We start from the raw sequence: 21,745 nt of genomic DNA on the forward strand, positions 1-21,745 counted from the left end.
CAAACGGGGGCTGTAAAGGCCCCACGGCTGGCGGCTGAGCTGCTCTCCCTGCCCTCAGCCCGTTAATCCAAGCAGAGGCTGAGGATCTCACGCAGGATTATTCTCTTTCCCGGAGCCGAGCCCCAGCTGTGGGGGATTAATACTGGCCATTATATAAACAGGAGGGGGGCTCACGGCCCCTGGCGTTCAGCCTCGGTGCCAAGTCCAGCCCACACGCACTCGGGGCCCGCACAGCAGGGCCGGGTGGGGATGTCCCCAGCCCACCAAGGGCCACGTGGTGCCAGCCCGTGCTGCAGCCAACGAGAGACCCTGCAGATACTTGGGATCACAGCATCCCTTCCTGCCGTAGAGCTCAGGAGCCCCAGAACAGAGGGGCTGGCTGTAGCTCAGCTCAGTGCTGGGGCGTAGAGAGCAGCCCTGGGGCGAGGTGCTGGGGAAGCTGCAGGAGCTTCGGTGCCAGGATGGAGCTTGGGACCTCGGCGCTGGCAGCCACGGGGCAGCGACAGATGGTCCCGCGCTCCAGGAGACACCGCGTGCCACGCGGCTCCCTTTGGCTTGATCCAAATCCAAGCCCTGGAGTGAGATTTTCATGCTGATGGACTGCAGCAGGAATCTGGGGTGTAAAACCAGGTCAGCGAGCCCCAGGCAGGGGGAAGGGATGTGCTGGCCCAGCCCTGTTATCTAACTCCAGCCTCCCACAGGTCAGGCACCCGAGGGGCTGTGCAGCCCGCTGCCCACACAGCAATGCCCCTCGAGAGGGGCTCACTGCAGTGGCAGCCAAAGACAAGTTTGCACAAATCCCTCCACAGAGCAGCCGTAGGGGCCAAGCACCCTTTTTTCTAGCAGCGTGGTGCCCGGCCTCTTCCAGAAGGGACACTGAGCTGCTTCCCGTTACCTTCACTATCGCTGAACGCTCCTGGCCCAGAACCAGCTCAGCTGGCAGGTCTGTCACATTCCAGTTGCTTCCCGGGGTTTGAGCCTTGTCCAGGGCGAGCCTGACCACCGTAACGAAGGGGAGAGGTGGGCACCTACCGCCAAAGAGCCAAAGACAAGCTGCAAGCGTCACCAGGACACTTGGGTCCCTTCCAAAAAGTTTTTTTCTGCCCTTGGGAAGCCACACAAAGGGCTGCCAAAATTCTGAATTCTTGTATAACTTCAGCTGTTTGTTAGCAGCCACAAAAAAAGCATGGCACCATTTACAAACAATGCAAAAGAGGATTTATTGAAACCATTACAGTTAGACCAAGTCCTATACAGCACAATTTGCAATAAGTTAAAGAACCAATCCAAACAGTCGTAGTGTTAAAAAACACACTAATGCATAACACAGTGATATAATGCCATCATCACCCATCTGAGTTATTGAATCAAGGCACAAAGTCATTCATTAAATACTGCAAAAAACAATTACACACGGAAAGAAGCTGCAAAAAGGACTTGTTTTGTTAAGAAGGTGCTGGTTTGGCACTGATGCGTTTAGTTGAGCTGCCACAGGGAATTCTGGATCTCCAAAGTATTTGGAAACATGAACGGACAACTTAAAGCCAGAAAAGCCCCCCAAGAGCTGAAAACCCAGCACTATTGAAGGAGAACATTCAGTGTGCCTACCACGAAGGTCAGGCCTGCGCAGGGAGCTGAGGAGGAAGGGAGCCAGCGTGGTTACGGTGAGAATAAAGCCTGGGCGTGCTCGCTGCCCCGGGAACCTCAGCGGGATGCAATCTGTGCTGACCACACAGATCCAGGCCACCGGGCACCCATCCTGCACAGCTCTGACTGGCAGAGGGTGCAAGCACACCCGATCAGCAGCTACGGGGCCGCAGGGCAGCAGCGGGTGGGTGTGTGGCCAGACTATGGTGCTGCAGCAGCAGATGCTACAGCTCATTTTGCTGCAAGGCTGGGGGAGCCGCAGCCACACGCACAGTTCTGCGTGGCCCCAGTACCCGGAGCCGCCCTGCAGCACGGGAAATGTCAGTGGCTGCCCCGAGAGAACTGATTCCTGGACCTACACAAGCTCTCAAGTTCTGTCTCAAGTTGCTCGCCCTGCAGTATGCCTGCAGGTGCCCCAAGCTGAGACTGCATGAGGCAGGAAGGCCCTGGCTAACCCCCCTCCAGCACCACAAAACCTGGGAGGTTTTTTAGGATGCAAACTCCACCGTGTTCAGCTGTGTTTTCTGTCCACCTCCCTCTCACCAGCCAAAGGGACGCCCAGCAGCGTGCAAACAGCAGCTGTCTCAGTGCAGCTGGTGTGGGGACAGCAGCTTTCAGGACCCAGCAGCCTATGCAAACTGGTTTCCAGGTTTCTTGCACATCATTCCTACAGCCTGCACCGGTGCCCACCAGGAACAGGGCAGAGCAGACACAGCACACTAAAGACATCTCCAAGGGAGACATCACCTTCACACAGCAGCCCGTCCCAGCCAGCAAGACCCACTCCCTCAGGCTGCCAGGCTGCACCTTCAGAGAGAACAACACCTGGAGATCCTCTCCCAGCATCACTTCAATCCGAGGGGCAGGGAGGCAGCACAGAGCTCTCCTTGGAGCTGTGCTGCACATACAGCCTGTGTTTTTGCGTAGTGGCTTACATCTGTCTTGCAGCTTGCCCGCCTCCTGGCAGAGGGGACAGAACTTGGAAAAGACTCCTCAGTAGCTGCAAGACCAAATTAGTATTTTCAGGACAGCTGGCATTGCCACTGGAGTTCAGAGCTCCCAGGAGCAGCAGGCCAAGCTCCCAGGAAAGGTTAAAGTGCAATTCTACTCTAGTAAGTGTCCTAGATCCCCTGGCACCTCGAAACCAAGAGGAGAGGTGGCGTCCACACCTGAAGGGACCAGCAAGCCTCATGTTATTGTATCACCTACAATCACAAGGGGGCTGGGATGCGGACGTATGGATCAGGTGGGAGACCAGCTCCCTGTCAGTGTCACCAGTGCTGTACAGCCTGGCAGGAAAGGAAGCAGCACAGAAGACACAGGTAGGCTTGTGACTGCTGGGTGGGGTACACGGGGCTATTCTCAGGTGAAAAGGTCATTTTCTAAGGAGAATGAAACTTTAATCTGTGCCCTGCTGGCACAGGTAGGACCTAGCCAAGTCATCAGCCATGGCTGGGGTCTAGCACTACACACCCATTATTGAAGGGGGACCCAAATTCAGGAGAGGACGATTGCAAATGGCTCTGCAGTCAAGCACCTCTTCTGCAGCCAGGAGAGCTGACTCAGAAAGGAAATCTAACACCACACACCAAAGCTCCACTTCTCATGCAAGCACCCAGGAAATAATCAGCTCAGGCATCCCCACGAGCATGTTTTCCTCCAGATAGAGGCTGAGTCAGCACAGTTCTGCGGGCGCAGAAGGACCAAGTGGAAAGCCCTCATCCCTGAGCTCACGACACCTCAGTGGCGGCCAAGCACTGAAGTCCCATCAGCTCTGACAGTGGACGCGCCGGCAGCTGCTCCCACAGCCTGGGCATACCCAGGCACTGGGGGAGCTTCCCTGCCAGCCACACTTTGGTTTGCAGATCGAGAAAGGCAGCTTCCCATTGGAATCCGTGATCGGGGTTTGCTAAGTGCAGTGCTGCAGAGGAGAGGGGCCAGAGCAGCCTCTCCTGCTCTCCCAGCGAACTCACACTCGGCTGTGGAATCGCATCCTGTAGAGGCGGTCCCGGATGTACTGCTCACTGTCCACAGCCACCTGGCTCAGCCAGATCACCTTGCTCTCCGAGACATCCTCCTTCAGCTTGCGCTTCATCAGAGATACCAACCCCGGCTCCTCGCCGGGTTGAGGCCCCGTCAGCAGCACATAGCAGGCGTGACGGCTCCGCTCAAACAGCGCGGCTGTAACACAGAGCAGAGGGAACAGCCCGGCCTCAGGTCTCCATTCAGGCCGTCCACAAGCCCACCACCGCACCCACAGGCAGCCCAGGAGGTACCAGGAGTCGGTGTCCTCCTGCAGCTCCCTGCTGGAGGGCTGCAAGGCCAGGACTTACCATTGAACGCAATGATCTGGTCTGTGTTATTGCGGAGCTCCAACAGGACGTTAGTGTAGGAAGGATGGAACAGATACAACTTCTGCTGAGGAGCTGTGGATCCCTGTAACCAACAGGACTCTATCAGAACACTCACACACGTTATCCCAGAGACCAGGCTCAGCTATTACTTCATGCCCGACAGAGTACATCCAGCCAAATACTTGTCTACTTCTAGCCAATTCATCCTGTTTGATGCCACCATCACAAGGGATAGGATTTTACTCACTGCTTGGTGCCCTCCTCCCCAGCCCAACCTTCCTGCACAGAGCAGGCCTGTCTGCTATGTGCAGGAGACAGATTTTGCCCTTGGGCTAGTAGACTTAGCAAGGAGAGCACAGAAAACTCAGCTGGCGTTCAGGCACCCTCCAACACAAAGCGACACTGACACTGCCAGCCGCCGCTCCATAGCCGAGCTGTGTATCAGGGCTGCTGCAGCCTGCCTTGGAGACGGAGAGGATGCTCACGTGCCACAGGTCACAGTCTGCAGTACTGCTGCAGAAGGTGCAGACCAAACAGCAGCAGTCTCAGGGGTACCAAGCCAGCAGCCTCTCAACTCACCTGCAGTACCACACCAAGGCAAGGCTCTGGGCAATCCAGTTACTTTGCTCATACAGCCACTAAGTTCCTTTTCTCTACGTAGCCAGGGTGAGGATGACAAAAGCTGCTGGTGCCACCACCAGCTGCGAGTAGGGACAATGCTACGGCCATGGTAAGGACCTACTACAGACCAGACCACAGGCAGAGGTCTGCACACTGCAAGCAGACAGGGCTGGTCAGAGACACGTGGATACCCCACACCCTGTGCAGAATGCTGCAGTGTTCGTAGGACCTACAGATCTGAATGTCAACGCTGGGTAAAGGGGGTGTCTCCAGACAATTTTGACCCAAAGTTTAGAAAACAGCAGCCATGCAGCAGCACTACCCACCGTTTCATTTCCTGCAACCTTGTATTCACCCCAGATGAGGAAGGTGGACCGGTGATCAGCAGTAGAAAGTGTGGCTAGCCCTGGGCTCTCTGCTCTCGAGTTCAGCTTCAGGTCCCACTGGACTGCTCCAGATCCACCCTCAACAATCATAACCTAGCAGGAAAGAAAGAAAAGGAACTCGGATCAAAGAGCTCTATGAGCCACGAGGAAGAGGCCAAGTCAGCTGTCTCTACCTCATACTGTCTATGGGAGCAAGTATCTGACACATAGGAAGATGAGGAAACACTTGAAGCTGAGCTTCCACTTGATCACAGAGCTGTGAGACCTTGGGTGGACCATGTAAGAGTAAAGTCTCAACTTTTTCAAGCTATTTCACGGAGTTCAAAGCTCTGTCATCAAAGTCACTTGCTGAGAAGAGAAAGTGCCTGGGCTGGCTTCAGCAGCTTCTTAAAAGAGATTCTTTTCTAGCTAAAAGCCTTCTAAAATCAGCTGGAGGCAGCACATTGTACCAGCTGCCCTCAGCTCAATGCCTGCTTGAGCTGAGACATGCAGAGAAAAGGGAAGTTAAAAGGAAGAGCTTTCAAACCTTCTTCCTGTTGGGCCCGATCTCACTCTCAAGGACAACACCAAGAACATCAGGTTTGTAGTAACCAAGCCGTGGCTCACTGAGAAAGGAAAAGAATGGACAGATCACAATACAACCTGATGGCTTGTGCATGCCCTGGTCTTTCAGAGCAGCCTCCCAGCAACTCCCTTGTATGAGACTCAGCTGCTACAACACTGCAGGCTTTTATATTTCAAATGAAAAAATAGCATCTGCCAGGACTGCTGCTGCTGGAAACCTGAAAATGCTACACACGATCTGTGCAGGCAGCATTACCTCATAACATGGGACACATTGAGGGTCCACAAAATCTGAAGATTCTGTGGATTGATCAGCGTAGCCATCTCCGAGTTCACAACCAGGACGTTGTCCCGTGATGCCCCGGGAATTTTTACCAGGTAATGAATGTCTCCAGAGCTAAACAAGAACAGAGAATTGATTATGCTTTCTAGATAGGGGATTTTTTTTTCCCCTGCATAATAAAAAGTCAGAGGCTCATCCTAACAGGCAGGGAAGACCAGCTGGGCTGGAAGGTGAAGCACCAGGCTCTGCATTTGCCACCCACTGAATTAGTTGTCTGAGGTGCTCCACTTGCATGCAAATACAAAATCACAATCTGCTTTCCCTCCTTTACTGTGAAACCCTGACAAGACTATCAATGCCAGCTCTCTCCCCAAGGTTTGGATGTGCTCTTAGGCCAAATTGCATAGCCAGGAAAGAACAACGGCAGAGCAATCCATCCTGTCAGGAACATCAGTGCCCTCCAAACCACCGGCAACCAAGATGTGACACCATGCCTGGGAAGGAAGAAGCGGTGTGTGGTTGGGTCAATGTTCCTCTCCCACAGAGGATCTTGCTCAAGGCTGGGAAGCGAATTTTCCATCCCAGTTGCTGCACTGTAGAGCTCTTTCAGGGAATATGCATAGACAGAGTTGGCTGTGCAAACAAAGCAAAAATGAGGGAGGTAAGTTATCCTGCACTTGCTCTGAACTCCACAGATTTCCAGATAATGTCTGAAATGAATCTGGCAGATGAATGATGAACTGCATTTTTAGCAATATTTTGAGACTCAAGCCTGCCTTTTTGAATGCTTTTAGCATCGTATCTGTTCATAATCCAAGTGTTTCACAACAATCACTTGCTATTTAAATGGCTGCTTAAAACTTACATTCTTAACATTTTTTCAAATACGATTACTACAGTATGTACCAAACCTTAGTTTCAGCAAGGTCCCACCTTCTTTTGGCCTCAAATAGCTCTTTCACCAGGTGGAACCATGACATAGCTTTTGAGAATGTAAAACACTCTTTCCAACAACTGTTTAGTAACACTTATTTCACAGTTAAAATAATTCTTTCCGACTGAAGTCCTGAACAGGACTGTACCTGTATAGAAAAGGAAGTAGGAGGAAGAGCCTATGTTCAGACTGATATAATGAGCCTTCCCACCCATGCTGTGACTTTCAGTGGAGCCGATCTCGTTGCCATTTCTTCCCGAATGGATGAAGGTCTTAATCTACACAGCAACAGGATTAAAAAAAAAGAAAAAAAAGTTAAAATTGCTTCACTCCAATTCAAGCGTTCTCATGTAGTGGCTTCACGTAGTACCTGACATCACCTGCAGGAAGCACTGTGCTGGCAGAGCAGCTAGCACAGCTTTTTCTCTCCTTGCAGGCTTGACAAGGCCCAGGGAACACAGCTCTGCTAAATATAAATTCTTGCAGTGCCCTAGCCTACCCCTCCTAAAGCTGACATTGAGTCCATAGGGATAAAAAAGATGCCAGGATTCTTTATGCTCTTAGTGCAGGTACCAGAGCAACAGAATCCACTCAAAATATTTCACCCAAGAGAATAAAGGATAAAGGCAGGATCGAATTCAAATGACTGGGCAAGAGGCACGGTCTGGGGGGAGCAGAGCACGCTAGGACTGAGAAGCAGCATCCAGCAGAGACGCCGAGTCAGAGAAGAACAGAGACCTTCCTTCCTCCTCCTTGAGCGGGGCAAACAGGGAAACAAAACAAAATCTGCTGCTCTTGACGTGAAACTGGAGAGCCTGGTAGGCAAATAGGGGATAGAGCTTGCTGGGGAGAATGAAGCAGGCAGCTGAGGGGGGAGTGCAACGCATCCACCAGCTGATCCCAGCCTCCCGCACCGGGAGGAGACGCACACCAGCACTTGATGAACTGCTGCACCTTTACCCGCAAGCACGGGTGCAGCAGCTGCCCCAGGGACAGAAACTGCCAGTGGCAGTCATGTAGCCAGTGAGAACAAACAGCACCTTACACACTGCATTGCCCAACGCTTTCTGTGAGGTGCTACAGGCGATGTATCCTGAAAAATGGCTTGTTTTCCAGGATGTGTCTGTGCTGAAGCTTGCAGCAGGTAGGGGTCACTAAGACTCACAAAAAAATGGCATCTAAACCCCCTGCTACACAAGCACACAGAACCTTCCCCGCAGACTGCTCAAAGCCCTGCCATTTCAGGAAACTGCAGCATAACGTCATGTTCAGCTGCAGCCCTTGTTAGCAACAAAGCTAATTTACTGAAGTTCTGAATCTCCCTTCCAAAGGGACTGCCTTTTTCCAGCTCCAGAGCTCCACTCAAGCTTCCCACCATTTCTGCGATTTCTCAAAACACAATGTACTTTTACTGGAGTTGACAGAGTACTTGCCAAGTCCAGAGGGAGGGAGGGGTTTCATACCAAGATAGCTAGAGAGGTTACATGGAAAACAAATCATATGGCAGTTTAGCAGAACAGAGACTACATTCAACCATTCCTTGACTGGCTAAGATTAAGAAAACAACAAAACCAAAAAAGACTTGAGATAACTGGAATAGCAAAAGCAGCAAGGAAAGAAAACAGAAGAGAAATGTAGGAGTCAGAGAGGATAGAATTTCTGATGACTCTGGCACCAACAATGCCTCAGACAGCAAAACCCAATCTGCTTATAGAGTGCTCTGGTATGAGGAGACAGGGCTCCCACTCCTCCCCTCAGACTTGGAGGGAACCATAACTTCTGCATGGCTTAAACAGAACTGATTGTGCATACAGATGATGAGCATCACTCAGTCATGGATACAGATGGATTATGATACAAATATTTTTAGCTACATGACTTTTCCCCTCTAAGAAATGGGAAAATGCAATACTGGAACAGGCATAAGGCAATTAGAACTATTTCGCTACATGAACTTGTCAGAATTAACCAGCACAGGGACACCTGGAAGAGAACCGTGCAAAGCAAGACCATAAGCACAGACTCATAAGGTACCAGAGAGACCACTGGCTGTACAAAAGCTCTGGCTGTCAGATGTACTTTGATCTAAGAGCCAAACCTGTCAGGGTTTGTTCACTTCCACTTCTCCGAGCATTGTCCCAGAAAACTGCAACCTCATCTTGCCTAGGCACGCTCCTCCACATACAGCCTAAGAAGATGCAGTGAAGAGCACAGACTGAAAAGGGAGAGGGGTTCCTGGCTGTTCTTTTGCTTTGTTTTGTTTTTGTTTTTGTTTTTTGTTTTGAAGCCATAAAACGCTTGCATGGATTTGAGAGTACATCTCTGCAGGGTGGGAAAAAACCTTCCCCAAACTCACAGATATCAGAGGCCTCTGGGCACTTCCTCTTAGGCTACAAGACTGAAATAAATAGCATTCCTGCCATGCCCTGTGGTCTGGTCACAGGGTTTATCGTAGCTTTAGAGTGACATACCTTATCTCCTGTAGCAACAAAGATTATCAGGTCCTGAACTCCATCACTATCCACATCTGGAATCACTGACAAGGGAGTCAGCACAGTATAATTAGCTCCAAAGTCATTTGACTGTCTCCACTGAACACGCCCTAGAAGACAGAGTCATTGGGAAATGTTCACTAAAATGCACTTTACATTGAGAGGCTTTAAAACACCATTGCTCCTCCTTGCAGCAAGCAACCATTTACAGCCCATCAGCACCACAAGGCAACCGCATTTATACTCATCATGGGGTATTTTTGCATTTCTGCATTTCCAATGAGTGCCTGTATCCACGATTTCAGCTCATAGTGGAAAGTAACTCCAGCTGCCTGCACAAAGGCAGGCTAATATCCTAGGCACAAGTCAATCAGCACGGCACAAAGAACAGCTGGCTTTTTTGTGTGTTACCTTAACAAGCTTTCCGGTACGTTCATGCTGTGGAGAACCCTTTCTTTTTAGCAAGCCAAAATCTTGTTGTTCTGTATTTAAATTTGTGCAGGCATTTTAAAATCATAAAGAGGCTGAATTCTGATCACAGCATTACAGCTACTCCCGACAACACATTTTCCTGCAACTTGACTCCTGCAAAACTTTCAGGCCAGCATGACACCTCACAACTCAGTTTACATCCCTCTTCTCTCCAGCATTTGAAGAAGGCCCACAGCACTTCAGACAATTTTGTCTCTCATTTGCTCGTAAATGTAGGTGTCAGAGCTTTGGCTTTACTCAGATACACTCTGCTGCTGGCGACTTTCCAGACACCACTGGGGGAATTTGCAGCACAATTTGCTGAGAGAGGAGACTGGTGTTTGTTTTTTTCTTTTTAAGGAAGACTTAAGTGTCTAACTAGGTGCTCAGAGGGGAAATGCTTTCCCTCCCCTTTAAACAGTATCCTATACAGCCACCAGCAGTTCAGGAATGCAAAGTAATCATGTTCTTTGTCATGAAGGCAGTTGTACTGGAAGACGAGGAATTACTACCCTACTGTCTGCAATAATTTAAGGCAGGCTGTATTGCCGGTGTGATTCCGTCAAAGCTTTTACTGAAACACTGAAAAAAAAGGTACTTGGATTTGTTACTATGACAACAGATATGAAACAGAAGAATGCCCCTAGGAAATAATGCGAAGGCAAAGAATTTTACCCCTGAAAACAACAAGCAGACAAATTATGGAGAGAACTTAAGTTTTAAAAGACTATATCCTGGCTTCAGCGTAGTCCAAAGCTGCAACAGTAAAATCAGGCTGCTGAAATCCATATTACAATGCATAATGCTTTATTATTTGCTGGCTATATGGGGAAAATGATTTTGGAGGATGGTCTCTTACTCTCTGGAAAAAAAGAAGTCTGATTTAACAAACACATACAGGTAACTGAGACAGCTTTAATGCAAAGAACTTAAGAACCTTTCATGCTCTAACACAATTCCCAAAGGGCATGAACTGTGAATCCAGTCCCACCTTGCTCTATTAACAGGAGATCAGACTATTCTGGCAGCCATCTGGAGTGCTACGATACTTCCTCAGAGTCCAAGATCATTGCAAAAGCACGGCAACATAAACCAAGACAGAAATTAGACAAGAAATCCAATATGGGTGAAGGGTTTTGTTCTGTTTTGGGTCTGGAAGGAATAATAAAATTAGGGCTTCAAAATGTCAGTGACTGAGTTCAGCTCTCACTCCAAGGAACCAAACTCCCTGCTGCCCCCGAGTGTAACAGTCTGCAGCTCACAGGCTACCGGAGCCAAAGGCAGGTGTCTTGTACTGAGCAGTGCTAAAACTCTTTAATGTCACTGCCCACATGTTTACTAAACACCTGTAAGTTCCTGGCCCTCAACATGTAGTGGATGTGCAGAACTATTCCCTGCTGTTTTTTTGTTTGTTTGTTTTGCTTTTGTTTTGTTTTCTGAACCTTCTGCTGGATAAAAGAACCACTGAGCAAAGAACTGTGACATGAAAGAGCCATTCCCTGTTCTTTTACATGTCGCTCGTAATTTTATAGACAGCTTTCTGCCTGTCACACATTGGCTGAAGACTTCTGGTTTATTTCGTGCTTTCTTGCATGGAAGAAATTTCAGACATCTGATCATAGCGGCCCCCTTTCTGCCACATCCCTTTGGAGACCAGTGAGAACCAGAACCGCTCACAGGGTTCACAGTGCAAGCTACCAGAGGACAAGGTAAAGACAGAAGTGTTCATCACATGCTCTTCCTCTGAATGCTGCTTCTGGCCATGGCAGAGACAATACCCAGCTACACAGACCTCTGCTTTGACCTGAAAAAGCTAATCTTAAGCTCCTGTGTCCCAGCTGGCTTGTTTATCTTCACATGAAGGAATGTTAAATGTCCCACACAAACAGACGCATGCGATACCTGTGCTTTCCTTCTTGTTTGCTCAGGTCACTTATTCTGGCAATGAAGAAAGCAAAATTTGATACAACTTGGATTGACAGAAAAGCATTAATTTTGTCGGCATCTTCAGATCAAACATCCTACAGGCAGAGACTAAAGGTAGAGGTCCCTGGAATCTCATCAATCCTCCATGATGATGAATCATTAACAGCTAAATATTAATCTGGCTACTGCTATTAGTACAACATGATGAAAGTCAGACTTTGACACTTTAAATAGGTTTAACCCGATATTTTATTCTGATCTGCCCTCCTAACCCACAGTGAAAGTCTAGGAAACCCCTTTTAACCTACATAAAGCCACAGCAAAAATGTACCAAATATGTCAACCGCTGGGTTATTCAGCTTTCTGTCGGAATCAATTTTTCATCTGTTGCTTTTAATTTACCTGTGGAATGTTTTCCTACCACATTGTTCTTGTGACTTGTGGCTTAGCCTGGTTGTTTCTCTACGTGCTTGTGCTATTTCTTTGTGGTTGCCTTCAGTTAAATGGCTTTGGCTCAGCTGTCACCTATCTACATTTTGACCTAAAAGCAACTACTTCATTAATGTCTATAAATATCCTGTGCTAAAGCCTGTTGACGAACAAAATGGTGCTAAGATATCTCCGTTGGTACAGAATCTTTCCAGCTGTGTGTGCGTTGTTCATTCCAGCTACAGTGGAAATTAAAAGCTGTTAATCTTTTCCTCAGATCCCTTTTTCCATTGCTATCTCTCTCTCCCTGTTTTTGGAAAACAGGGTGGAAGGGATGCACTACTGGATACAGAGGGGAGGATCCTTGGCATGTTTCCAAGAGAGAACATGCATTGCCTATAACCTTTGAAACAGTGACCCCCCAAATGGAAATGTATTTCAATCTTCCTCAGAGAGGAAGGTTCAAGGCATAACAGATGATCACTGCCCTGTTCCTAGAGAAGCACAGGCACTCTTTACCCTCACCCTTCCCCTTTTAGGCAAGGCAGTGAAGAACCCCCCATCTATAGGTGCAGAAATGAAGAAGGCTTTCCAGAGAAATCAGGCAAACCCCTAGACTACTGAAACAGACCACTGAGTGCTTCTACATACTCCCCTTGGTGATTTTAGATCTTAAATCCCTGAAACTCCCACGCTTCTTGCCACTGCAGGAACTCCTAGCGCTCACACAAAGGACTGAGAAATATCAGGGGTTCATGCCCAGCTCCCGGGAGCAAAAAGTAACATTCACAGCTAGTGACTGCTTCTCCTGTTTCAAAAGTTGTTGAAAAGTTGTTCTTGTAATACAGCAGCTGGCACAAAACACCACAGCAGAGCCCAGTCTCTGGAACAGACAGGCTGAGAGAACAGGCAGTTCTCAAAGGCCCAGCCAATGGCTCTGGCAAGGTTTTCAAGATGATAAATGCCCTGCACATCATCCACGTATTGTCTTGTCATGTCGTGCTGATGTTCGCTGTTCCCAAGGTCTGACAGGTGAGGGATGCCAGCACCGTCCCCTGTGCCCAGCACTGTCCCCCTTGCCACTCACCTGACCGGCTGAGCGCGGTGAGCGACGCCGGCTTCCCCGCGACGAGGCAACCCGGTTCCGAAGCCTCCCCGAGCTGCCCGATGCCGCACTGCATCCACTCGACCTCCTTGGCAGCCGGCTTCTCCCACAGCACTTTGCCGTTTTTGCCAGACACAGCAGCAAGAAAGGCACATGGAGAAGGGAGACCTGAAGAGAAGAGGCATCAGAGGGACTCCTGCCCGTGTCTACTTCCACTGCCCTGCACCTCCTGGGTGCTGCGCCTTGCCCCGTTCCCTATCCCTTCCCAGCTAACCCCATTTTCTCTCCCAAGCCCTTATCTTCATTTCTCTTCTAACAGAAGCACACGCTGCTTCCAACTTCACGACACGGAGGAGAATCAACACGATGGGCACTACTCCAACACCAGCACCCCCCTCAGGACAGCTGCCACAGCAGCCTCACTACTTATAACAAAAAGAGAAGGAGCAGCCCTTACTACAAGGCCTTTTGTTTCAGATTCAGCTACCTTCGTCCCAACAAGTACGGTTGGAGTTGCTGCTGCCGTTGCTAGCTCTGAAAGCGAAGATGACATCTTGCACTTTGTCCTTGTCCACATCTTCTATGGCAAGAAACTGGTAAGCCACTGTAAAAGAGATCACAAGCCAGGCACTAGTGAGGATTGCCTCAACCAACAGCACAGCTAGCTGGAGGAAAACACAAATTCCTAGAGTCCTACTCACTGCTTCCATCTCTGACAGCAAAACATTAGGACAAACTGGCTTTTGTATTAAAAAAAAGGCATCTACATGAGTACTAAGGACTGGAAGTTAGTGCCAAAGGAATTTTTTTCCATCCCTCAGAGGATTTGTCTCTTTTTATAGCCAGGCATCCAGAATTTGAACTATGTTTAACAAAGAACAACTCTGGTCTTGGTGTGGGGTTGCTATTCCCAAAATAAAAAAAGACAAACAAACAAATCATGAAACCCAGCCCCAGCTATATCATCTTACTCACTCTCAGCTAAAAGCACCCTTCTTTAGCTCAAAGTAGCAGAATTTTAGATTTAGGCATTAAAGCACAAAGTCCAGTCCCTGTTGGTGAACACTACTTCTGTGCTTATAGCATAAACAGCATACAGCCACCACACACAAGGTTAAAGAAAAGCACTGACAGAAGCAAACACCCAGTCACCAAGGCGCAGTACAAAGGTTAAAGAGCTAATTGAAACAATTATAAATTTGTGCAGTTAATAAAAAAGCAAGGTGCAATTATTCTACTCCCCTTCCTGTTAGCCATGGAGAAAAATTAGAAAGTCACACTGACAGGGAAAAGATGCTTAATGGTCCCCAAACTTAAGCACAACTTCAAGGGAACACTCCACAAACCCAACTGCAATAAAGATTTATTCCTAGATACCCTTCCCTATTTCTTTTATTCCAAACGAGAGCAGTCTGCTGCCTTGTTAGTGCTTCAGAGCAGCATTTAATTTTTCAATTAGATCCTGTAAGCACCTCCTGGAAGGCCACTCCAATTATGACGGGCCTTTGCTTATCCAGGTCAGGTATTCACAGTTCTCGCTCCCGAGGGGAGCACCCCTGCAGGCCCAGCTCCAGATTGTGCTGAGGCAGAGAGCCACAGTTCAAATCCACAACATGCAAGGGAACAGAACCATTGCTAAGTACTTATTCTGCTACAGTAAGCTCACCTGCATTTTCATAGTATTGGAACCATGTTCTTTCCGAAATAGGCCTCTCTGGGCAAGGAATGATAAACGAGAAAGCAAACACAATTATCAGACACAGAAATAATGAGATGAAGAAGGCAGCAGTGCGCCACCGGGACAGCCGAGACAGTTGTGATGACTGCTTGATGATAATTCTTCTCTCAGCAAAGTTTTCATGGTTCTCTTGAGCTTTTACATCCTCTGTCTTCAGAGGGTGGATCTCAGCTTCTGAGTCTTTGTTATCCATCGCAGCTCACTCATTCAGACACCCTTCTCCCCTTTCACCTGCAGGGGGAGAACAGAAAGAGCAGTTAAAATACATTTTGGAATATAGAATAAAATGACAAAATATTCTCTTGCTACCTGATATTCACACTAGGAACATTTAACAGGAGGTGGCAAGTCAGCGCGCTGTCACACAGCTGGATAAAGCACCTCTGGTACCGGAGGTCTCCTACCCAGAGCAACGGGGAGAGGCAGCAGGACCCCAAAATAGCTGTGTTCGGTCTCCAGAGTAGGAAATCAGCGCTGCCAGGCCCAGAGCAAGGACAAAAGCGGTGATGGCTTCTGTGCTGAACGGACTGGCTGCCTCGTGAAAAACACGCCAAAAGCTCCTTTTGCTGAAAAGACTTCTCACCACCTCCCGCGTATTTCAGTCTGACTCCTGGCTGGATAGGTGAAAGGAAACACTCGTGACCTTTATTTCCCAACATAAAGATGTTCCCTGGTGTAATGAGCACATGAGCTTCCCGGGGAGAGAAACAAACTCCAACGTATTCTGCGTAGGAGCAAAACAAAGCTATTCAGCACCAGCCCTGATGAGAAGCCACTTGCTAAGTGTTGCAACCCAGCCCTACAGCAGGCAAGAGAACAATTACTTTCCTCTCTGGAGGATAACAAAAGCACAAATTCAGACTAGAATTGGGCAAATTGGATTTCATTGGAATGGAAGAGGAGCTAACAGCTGCTATTTTCATTTCTCCTGCTATAAATCATAATCTATAATTAATGAAACTGCACTTGGGGAAGACAGGTTCCCCTTGCCACAAATAATCAAACCACTTTTCCTCAGCTTGACTGAAAAGCTCTTTCTGCAGGATGGGGCCAGGCTCCTCCCTCCCACTCCAGAGGTGGAGCGAAGTGCAGGAACTGCAACCAGCAGGACCCTTCCCATCAGCTTTCCACTGCAGGAGTCAGGAGTTCTGAATTCACAGCCCCGGACCATCTGCAATATGAGGCTGAAGAGGACAGGCAAGGCAAACAACTTTGATCAACTTCTGGCACTCAAAGGAGCTCCTACATTCCAGAGGTAATCTCAAGGCAGCAAACTGTCAGCCTCTGTCAGAATACTTTGAGCTACAGCTACAGTACCACAGGGGTTTTTGCTGATTACCTTCTGAAAAGGAATAAAAGAAAACCTAGTTGGTTTCAGAAGTCCGTAACATTACCCACAATAATAATAAGAAAAACTAACTTTAAATATAGTTTTCAGGCCTCTCTCTAGTGTTTCTTTAAAAAAGTAGCAGGAGGAAAGAAATAAACAACTACACATTCCAGTAGCCTTGGAAAAAGCTGCAGGACAGTGTCATAAGAAGTTTTATCAGAGCAAATAAACACGACAAACCAAGCCAATTTTCCATTGCCCCACTGGTCACGTGCCTGGCTTGTCTGCCTGGGCGATTTACTTCCCCAGCAGAAAACAACTCCAGCTCCACGCCACCACAGGACGCAGAGCGTTTGAGCCTTCACCTCGTGTAACAAGGGGCTCGTTAGGCTTCACAGCTGAAGGGGAACAAAACTACATCAAAGCAGAAGGTTGAGCACAACTGGTGACCAGGACAGCCTGGCACGCTGCTGGCAGCCACCTACTGGACAAGGCTGCAGCTCTGAAGCGCTTCAGCCTAAGCCCTCTGGCATTTGTTCTGAGACAGCACATTGAGTACAAGATCTCACCCCAGACAATTTAACTCAGGCTGCGCAATCCCACGCAAATTCAATTAAATCAATAGTGCAGAAGCTGCATCTTCCAGAGACCTCACTCTACAGACCCCATCTGCCCTTCCCGTCAGTCGACCAGCAACACCTGAGACAACTCCACGGGGCCGACTGCTTCAGAACCCACTGCAGCACCTGGCAGGCACTCAACAATGGTGGGAAGACTGCAAATGGAGAGAAGAAGAGAGAGAGCTGTTTATTCTGACTCCCCCGGGCCTGGCCACAGCGGCAGCGAGCTGAGCACCGCTTCCCTGGCATGGTGCAGAGCCAGCTCTGCCCCAGGAGGAGCAGCCAGCCCTCGAGAGCAGGGTCAAGGTACGAGGCCACAGTCACATGCTGAGCAAATGATTTACAGGAGAGGAGCAACGACAGCCTCTGCCGGCCCGGTAATGGGGGAAGAAGGCAGGAATCGGTGACATGACCTCTCCCGTGGTGAGGCAGATGGCTTGTGCTGCACCAACATACCTGCTCTCACCGGCAGGGACAGGCGGCCCCTCTCCAACACCAGGGTGACAGCCGTGCTGGGGCTCGAGCGCAGCCCGAGCAGCCTCTCCAAACACAGCAGCCACGGGGAGGGAAGCCAGGGAACTTCTAGGACACAGTCGAGTGCTTCCAGCACCTGCAACTCTTCCTGAAAACAGTGCACAAAGGAAACCAGGCTCCTCTCTCTAGGCCCTGATGGGCATCACCTTAACGCCGCGCTGACGGCGGGTTTCTGAGTCACTATAAATGACACCACTGCCATCAGGCTGCAATGAGAACAATTTTAAAAAAAAAAAGTGATAATTATACTGACAGCCCCAGCAATTCCCCTCCTTTGGCAGCAACAGCCCTAGGAGCCACGGATTACAAACAGCCCTCCTTCCCTTCAAAGCAGCTCTTTTCTCTTTTCGTTCGGGGTTTGAACGCTGCCCTTCGCACCCCTGCCAGGGCATAGGGAGTGCTGGAACAACGGCCCCAAAGGTCAGCGGCAAAGACTCGGACAATGCAGGAAATCCCACTGCCCACAGCTGCCAAAGTACATGCTGGCAGCACATGAAACAGACTGATCTTTGAACAACAAAGAACTCCGGTAATCAGTTTAATTGGAGACAAGCAGAAAATGATCCTGGGCCTTTCGGGAGAGTCACCGCCCTCCCGCAGCCGACATTTTGTCTCCCTCTGGCAGAGGACGTGGCGTAACTCACTGGGACTTCCAAGGCACCCGAGCACCTTGCAATGAAATACGCTGCTACCTGACCTCGTGCTCCTGCATTATTTACACATGCTGCCCGTGCTACACCTCATGGCTAGTACTGGCCCTCTGCTGGGGGATGGGATGCCTCACCGCGAGAAACCATCGGAAAAACTCCCTAGAAAAGGGAATAATTAGGGGCTGCACACGACCGATGTACACAGAGGGCTCTGTACCTCACACGACCTCCTTCGCTGGGGCACACTTCCATCCCCAAGCTCTGAAGGCCATTCCCCCACAGCAGCACAGCGAGCACAAGCTGGCCCTGCTCAGGACAGTCCCTGCTGTCCCCGTTCTCGTCCCACGGCGCTGCCGCCGCTCTCAGGACAAGCGCAGTCCCCCAGCGTAACTCACCTTCGTGGCGCACCGACCTTCCTCTTCTCCTGAAGCTACAGCTTGGAAGATCTGATCTGAACCAAACCAGTGAAACTCGTGCAGCAAGCGGTCAATGCCAAGCTGCACCTAAATCTAAGGGCAAACTGTCATCATCAGAGAGCTGGCGCTGCTCGAGAAGCGCAGAGAACCACGTGAAGCCAGATGTACGATAACCGGGGACACAAATCATTTAAGTATGAGTGTGATGGAAGGTTTAACTCATTTTCCACCCATAAAATACCGAAACACGTTCCTAACTACAGTAATCTCACAAGCTGCCAGTTCTTCCTGGAAATTCTCTAGCAATATATCAGACCTGGATCTGCTGTTCAACACGTTCACATTTTTCACAGGGTGATTGAGTCAGATTAGGACTGGCCGTTTTAGTACCCCAAATGCAGAGCTTGTTTTTTTGTCTTTTTGCGGTGCTGTTCTTTACAACACCTTATAGGTTCCTTTTGTGCCAGCAGGAACTGGTGAAACCCCCCACTGTAACCCACGATGACCAAACAGCTTCCAAATGCTGCTCTGCGTAAGATGCAACATTCTCCTCGGGGTTGTCTTCCAAAGCTGGCTGCACCGCGCAGCACTGCAGTGAGCTCACTGGGCAGCCACCTGCTGCAACATCAAGAAATTAATGACAAAAAGTGCCAATTTTTTCCCTTTTCTGCAGTCCTACTTACACCAGGATCCAGTAGAGAGGAAATAAGTTAAGATTTCCCCAGACTGAGATTTTCCTCTCCGAACGCAGACTGCCCTCCATACACAAGCTTATCGTTCTGCTGGGTCACCTGCAGCTCATAACTCTCTCTCGACACGAAGTCCCAGCCACCGGCTCGCAGGGAGAACTGCTGCAGGCAGATCACCCCTTCCCATGCCGTGGGGTGCCCCCAGCTCCTTCTGCCACCCCGGCAGCCTCTGTAAGGCCATGGTTTGAAACTCAGACCTCGGGGCTCAGACACAGCTGCACTGCTGCTAGTTGTCCTCCCTCCCTTCCCACATTCCTGCTGGTTTTCTTCTGTTAACACCAGGTGCTTCTTAAGTGATACTTCACCCTCCACAATAGCCACAACTAACTCCAGAGAGCAGTGACGGTAAGAGAATTGGAAACTTCTCCGGAGTACAACCAGATGTAGTCTCAGGGAGTGACATCCCTGTCATTTGTAGGAGAAAAGTCACGTTTTCCAGGGCAGTCTTCACTGCAGTCACGCGTTCAAATGGAGAAACTTGATTAGTTTAGTCAAGAGCAAGGCCTGGGCCAGTGTTTTTCCAGGATGGCAATGGGAAAAACATCATCCTGAGACACAGCACTAAAGAACAGCACTAAAACTGCAGAGCTACGTGGAACTGATTACAGGTTAGGCCACTAATAATAACCAAGCAACAAACACACGGGCAATTTATCATCCCAGAACTTGTAAGTGCCTCTGGTTCAAAGCCACTCGCCCTCACTGATTGCTGCAGACCCCTTGCGTCAGCCCTAAGCGTGCTAATTAGCGAGCTGTGCCAGCCTGTGGCGTCAGGCACATCCCCACCGCATCCACAGGGCCTCCCCGCTGCCAGGGGCTGAGCAGGGGAGCTCCTTCGGGGGGATCACCAGGCATGAAAGCTCATTAGAAGATGCTGCAGTCGTTTGACGTACATTTATTAAAAAGAAAAAGAGGAATTACGTTTTTTAAGTCAAGAGCTTGTTCCACAGATCTCCCCTTACTGCGCAGGTCACAGACCAGCCACGGCCGAGCAGGGCTCCGGGCAGCACCGAGCGATGGCCTTCTGCCACCTGCTGCTGTCACTGCCGGCCACCTCCGGGACAGACCCCTCTTTGCTTCCCCAGAAATTGCTGTTTGTTTGTTTTTTTCCCTTTTTTGCTCTCCCAGGAGCTGAGCCCGCTGCCGGGCTGTTAGAGCAGGGCCAGGCACCCGGGGCTGGCTCCAGGCCCCCCTGCTCCAGGCCCAGGGCTCCCAGCAGTTAGCGAGGAGTTTTCGCTTCCCAAAATAGGGTGAAAAAAAAAGGTGGGAGAGCCCCACTGGGGACACTGAAGCGTTTTATTCCTGCCAGAAACGTGTTAATTCACGCCTGCACACCGAGCCTGTGGTCTGCAGAGGAGAGAAACGTTCACGGGGGGCTGGAACAGCGCTGGGAGCTGCGGGGCCTCCGTCTGCCTTCACAGGGTCGCCCCACGGAGCGGTTTGGGTTGGAAGGACCCCAAAGCTCCCCCAAATCCCCCCGTGCCCTGGGCAGGACGCCTCCCCCCGGGGCAGGGCGCTCAGGGCCCGGTCCAGCCCTGCCTCCAGCACCCCCAGGGCTCTGCGGGCCCGGTGCCAGCGCCTCAGCGCCCCCCGGGCACAGCCTCTCCTCCCGGGCTGAGCCCCCTCCTGCACCCCCAGCCCCCAGCCCCTCGCCCTACGCGCGGCGCCCCCCTCCTGCCTCACCCCAGTCCCTTGCCGGCCGCTGCGAGCTCCCCGCGGCGCCGCCTCCCCTCCGCCAGCACCCCCCGGCCCCCTCCAGGACCGACAGACAGCCACAGCCAGACACACAGACACACAGCCGGACACACAGACACACAGCCAGGCGCTGCCCGCACTCACCCCTTCCCCTCCGCCTTCCTCCCCCTCCGCCGCTTCCCGGCTGGCGGCGGAAGCCCCGGCCCGGCCCCGCCCCGGCACCGGAGGGAGGAGGCGGAGGCTGAGGGGGAGCGGCGGGGCCTCAACGCGCAGCAGCGGGACCGGGAGCGGGACACGGGGCCAGCACCGGGCACGGCCGGGACCACACAGCACCGGGGGGAGTCCCCGGGCAGTCCCCTCCGTCCCCCCGGTTCCCCCCCGAGCCTGCCCGGCCCCTCTCTGCCCGTCACACAGCCCCCAGGCGGCCACGTTCCGAGGGGCAGGGCAGCCCTGCTGGCCTCTGAGCCCGCATCAAGCTCAGGTTCACCCTCCGGGCACAGCCCGCAGCCGGTGTTTGTTAAAGTTTTGGTCACCCTCACAAAATCGAGAGCTGCTGACAAAGGGGCACAGCAGGGCCGAGCACCGTCTGCCTCAACACGGAGCAGGGAGGCAGCTCCCAGAGGCTGGAGACTTAAAAATGAGGTGGCTGGATGCTAAAAGGGATAAAAAACCCAACCCTCTCCATTTAACATACAAGAAAAAATTAATCAAATTGGAACCAGCACTACAAATGATCGCAAACTCCAACTGTGCAAAGCATCAGGTAAAATCTTTTTGAAAAGCATCACAAACAGGACAGCA

The 21,745-nt window shown here is 50.5% G+C and overlaps 1 protein-coding gene across 3 annotated transcripts; it reads right to left on the reverse strand.

The window, feature by feature from the left end:
- Positions 1-1,195: 1,195 nt before the first annotated feature.
- On the reverse strand, positions 1,196-21,103 carry FAM234A (family with sequence similarity 234 member A). Of its 3 annotated transcripts, none has more exons than XM_084537134.1 (12): positions 21,089-21,103; positions 14,879-15,181; positions 13,700-13,816; positions 13,195-13,380; positions 9,261-9,391; positions 6,938-7,067; positions 6,350-6,488; positions 5,829-5,969; positions 5,535-5,613; positions 4,949-5,101; positions 3,981-4,083; positions 1,196-3,828 (listed from the first exon to the last, which is right to left on the reverse strand). In XM_084537134.1, the coding sequence occupies exons 2-12, from the start codon at positions 15,141-15,143 to the stop codon at positions 3,617-3,619; spliced, it is 1,656 nt and encodes a 551-aa protein (XP_084393260.1). In that variant the 5' UTR covers positions 15,144-15,181; positions 21,089-21,103; the 3' UTR covers positions 1,196-3,616. The 3 variants fall into 3 exon arrangements, with proteins under 3 accessions (XP_084393260.1, XP_084393259.1, XP_084393258.1); XM_084537133.1 differs by lacking the exon at positions 21,089-21,103 and adding an exon at positions 16,980-17,130; XM_084537132.1 differs by lacking the exon at positions 21,089-21,103 and adding an exon at positions 15,260-15,677.
- Between the last annotated feature and the right edge of the window lie 642 nt (positions 21,104-21,745).

This window comes from Aythya ferina (assembly GCF_964211825.1).
Source record: "Aythya ferina genome assembly, chromosome: 15".
In the NCBI taxonomy this organism is placed as follows: domain Eukaryota; kingdom Metazoa; phylum Chordata; class Aves; order Anseriformes; family Anatidae; genus Aythya; species Aythya ferina.

Bases quoted from the DNA above. Each gene is read 5' to 3' on its own strand.
- FAM234A (XM_084537134.1), bottom strand. From the start codon at position 15,143: ATGGATAACAAAGACTCAGAAGCTGAGATCCACCCTCTGAAGACAGAG. The intron at 6,489-6,937 runs GTACAGTCCTGT...TTGTTTGCACAG, and splicing joins CTACTTCCTTTTCTATACAG to CCAACTCTGTCTATGCATAT. The intron at 3,829-3,980 runs GTAAGTCCTGGC...TCTGTGTTACAG, and splicing joins CCAGATCATTGCGTTCAATG to CCGCGCTGTTTGAGCGGAGC.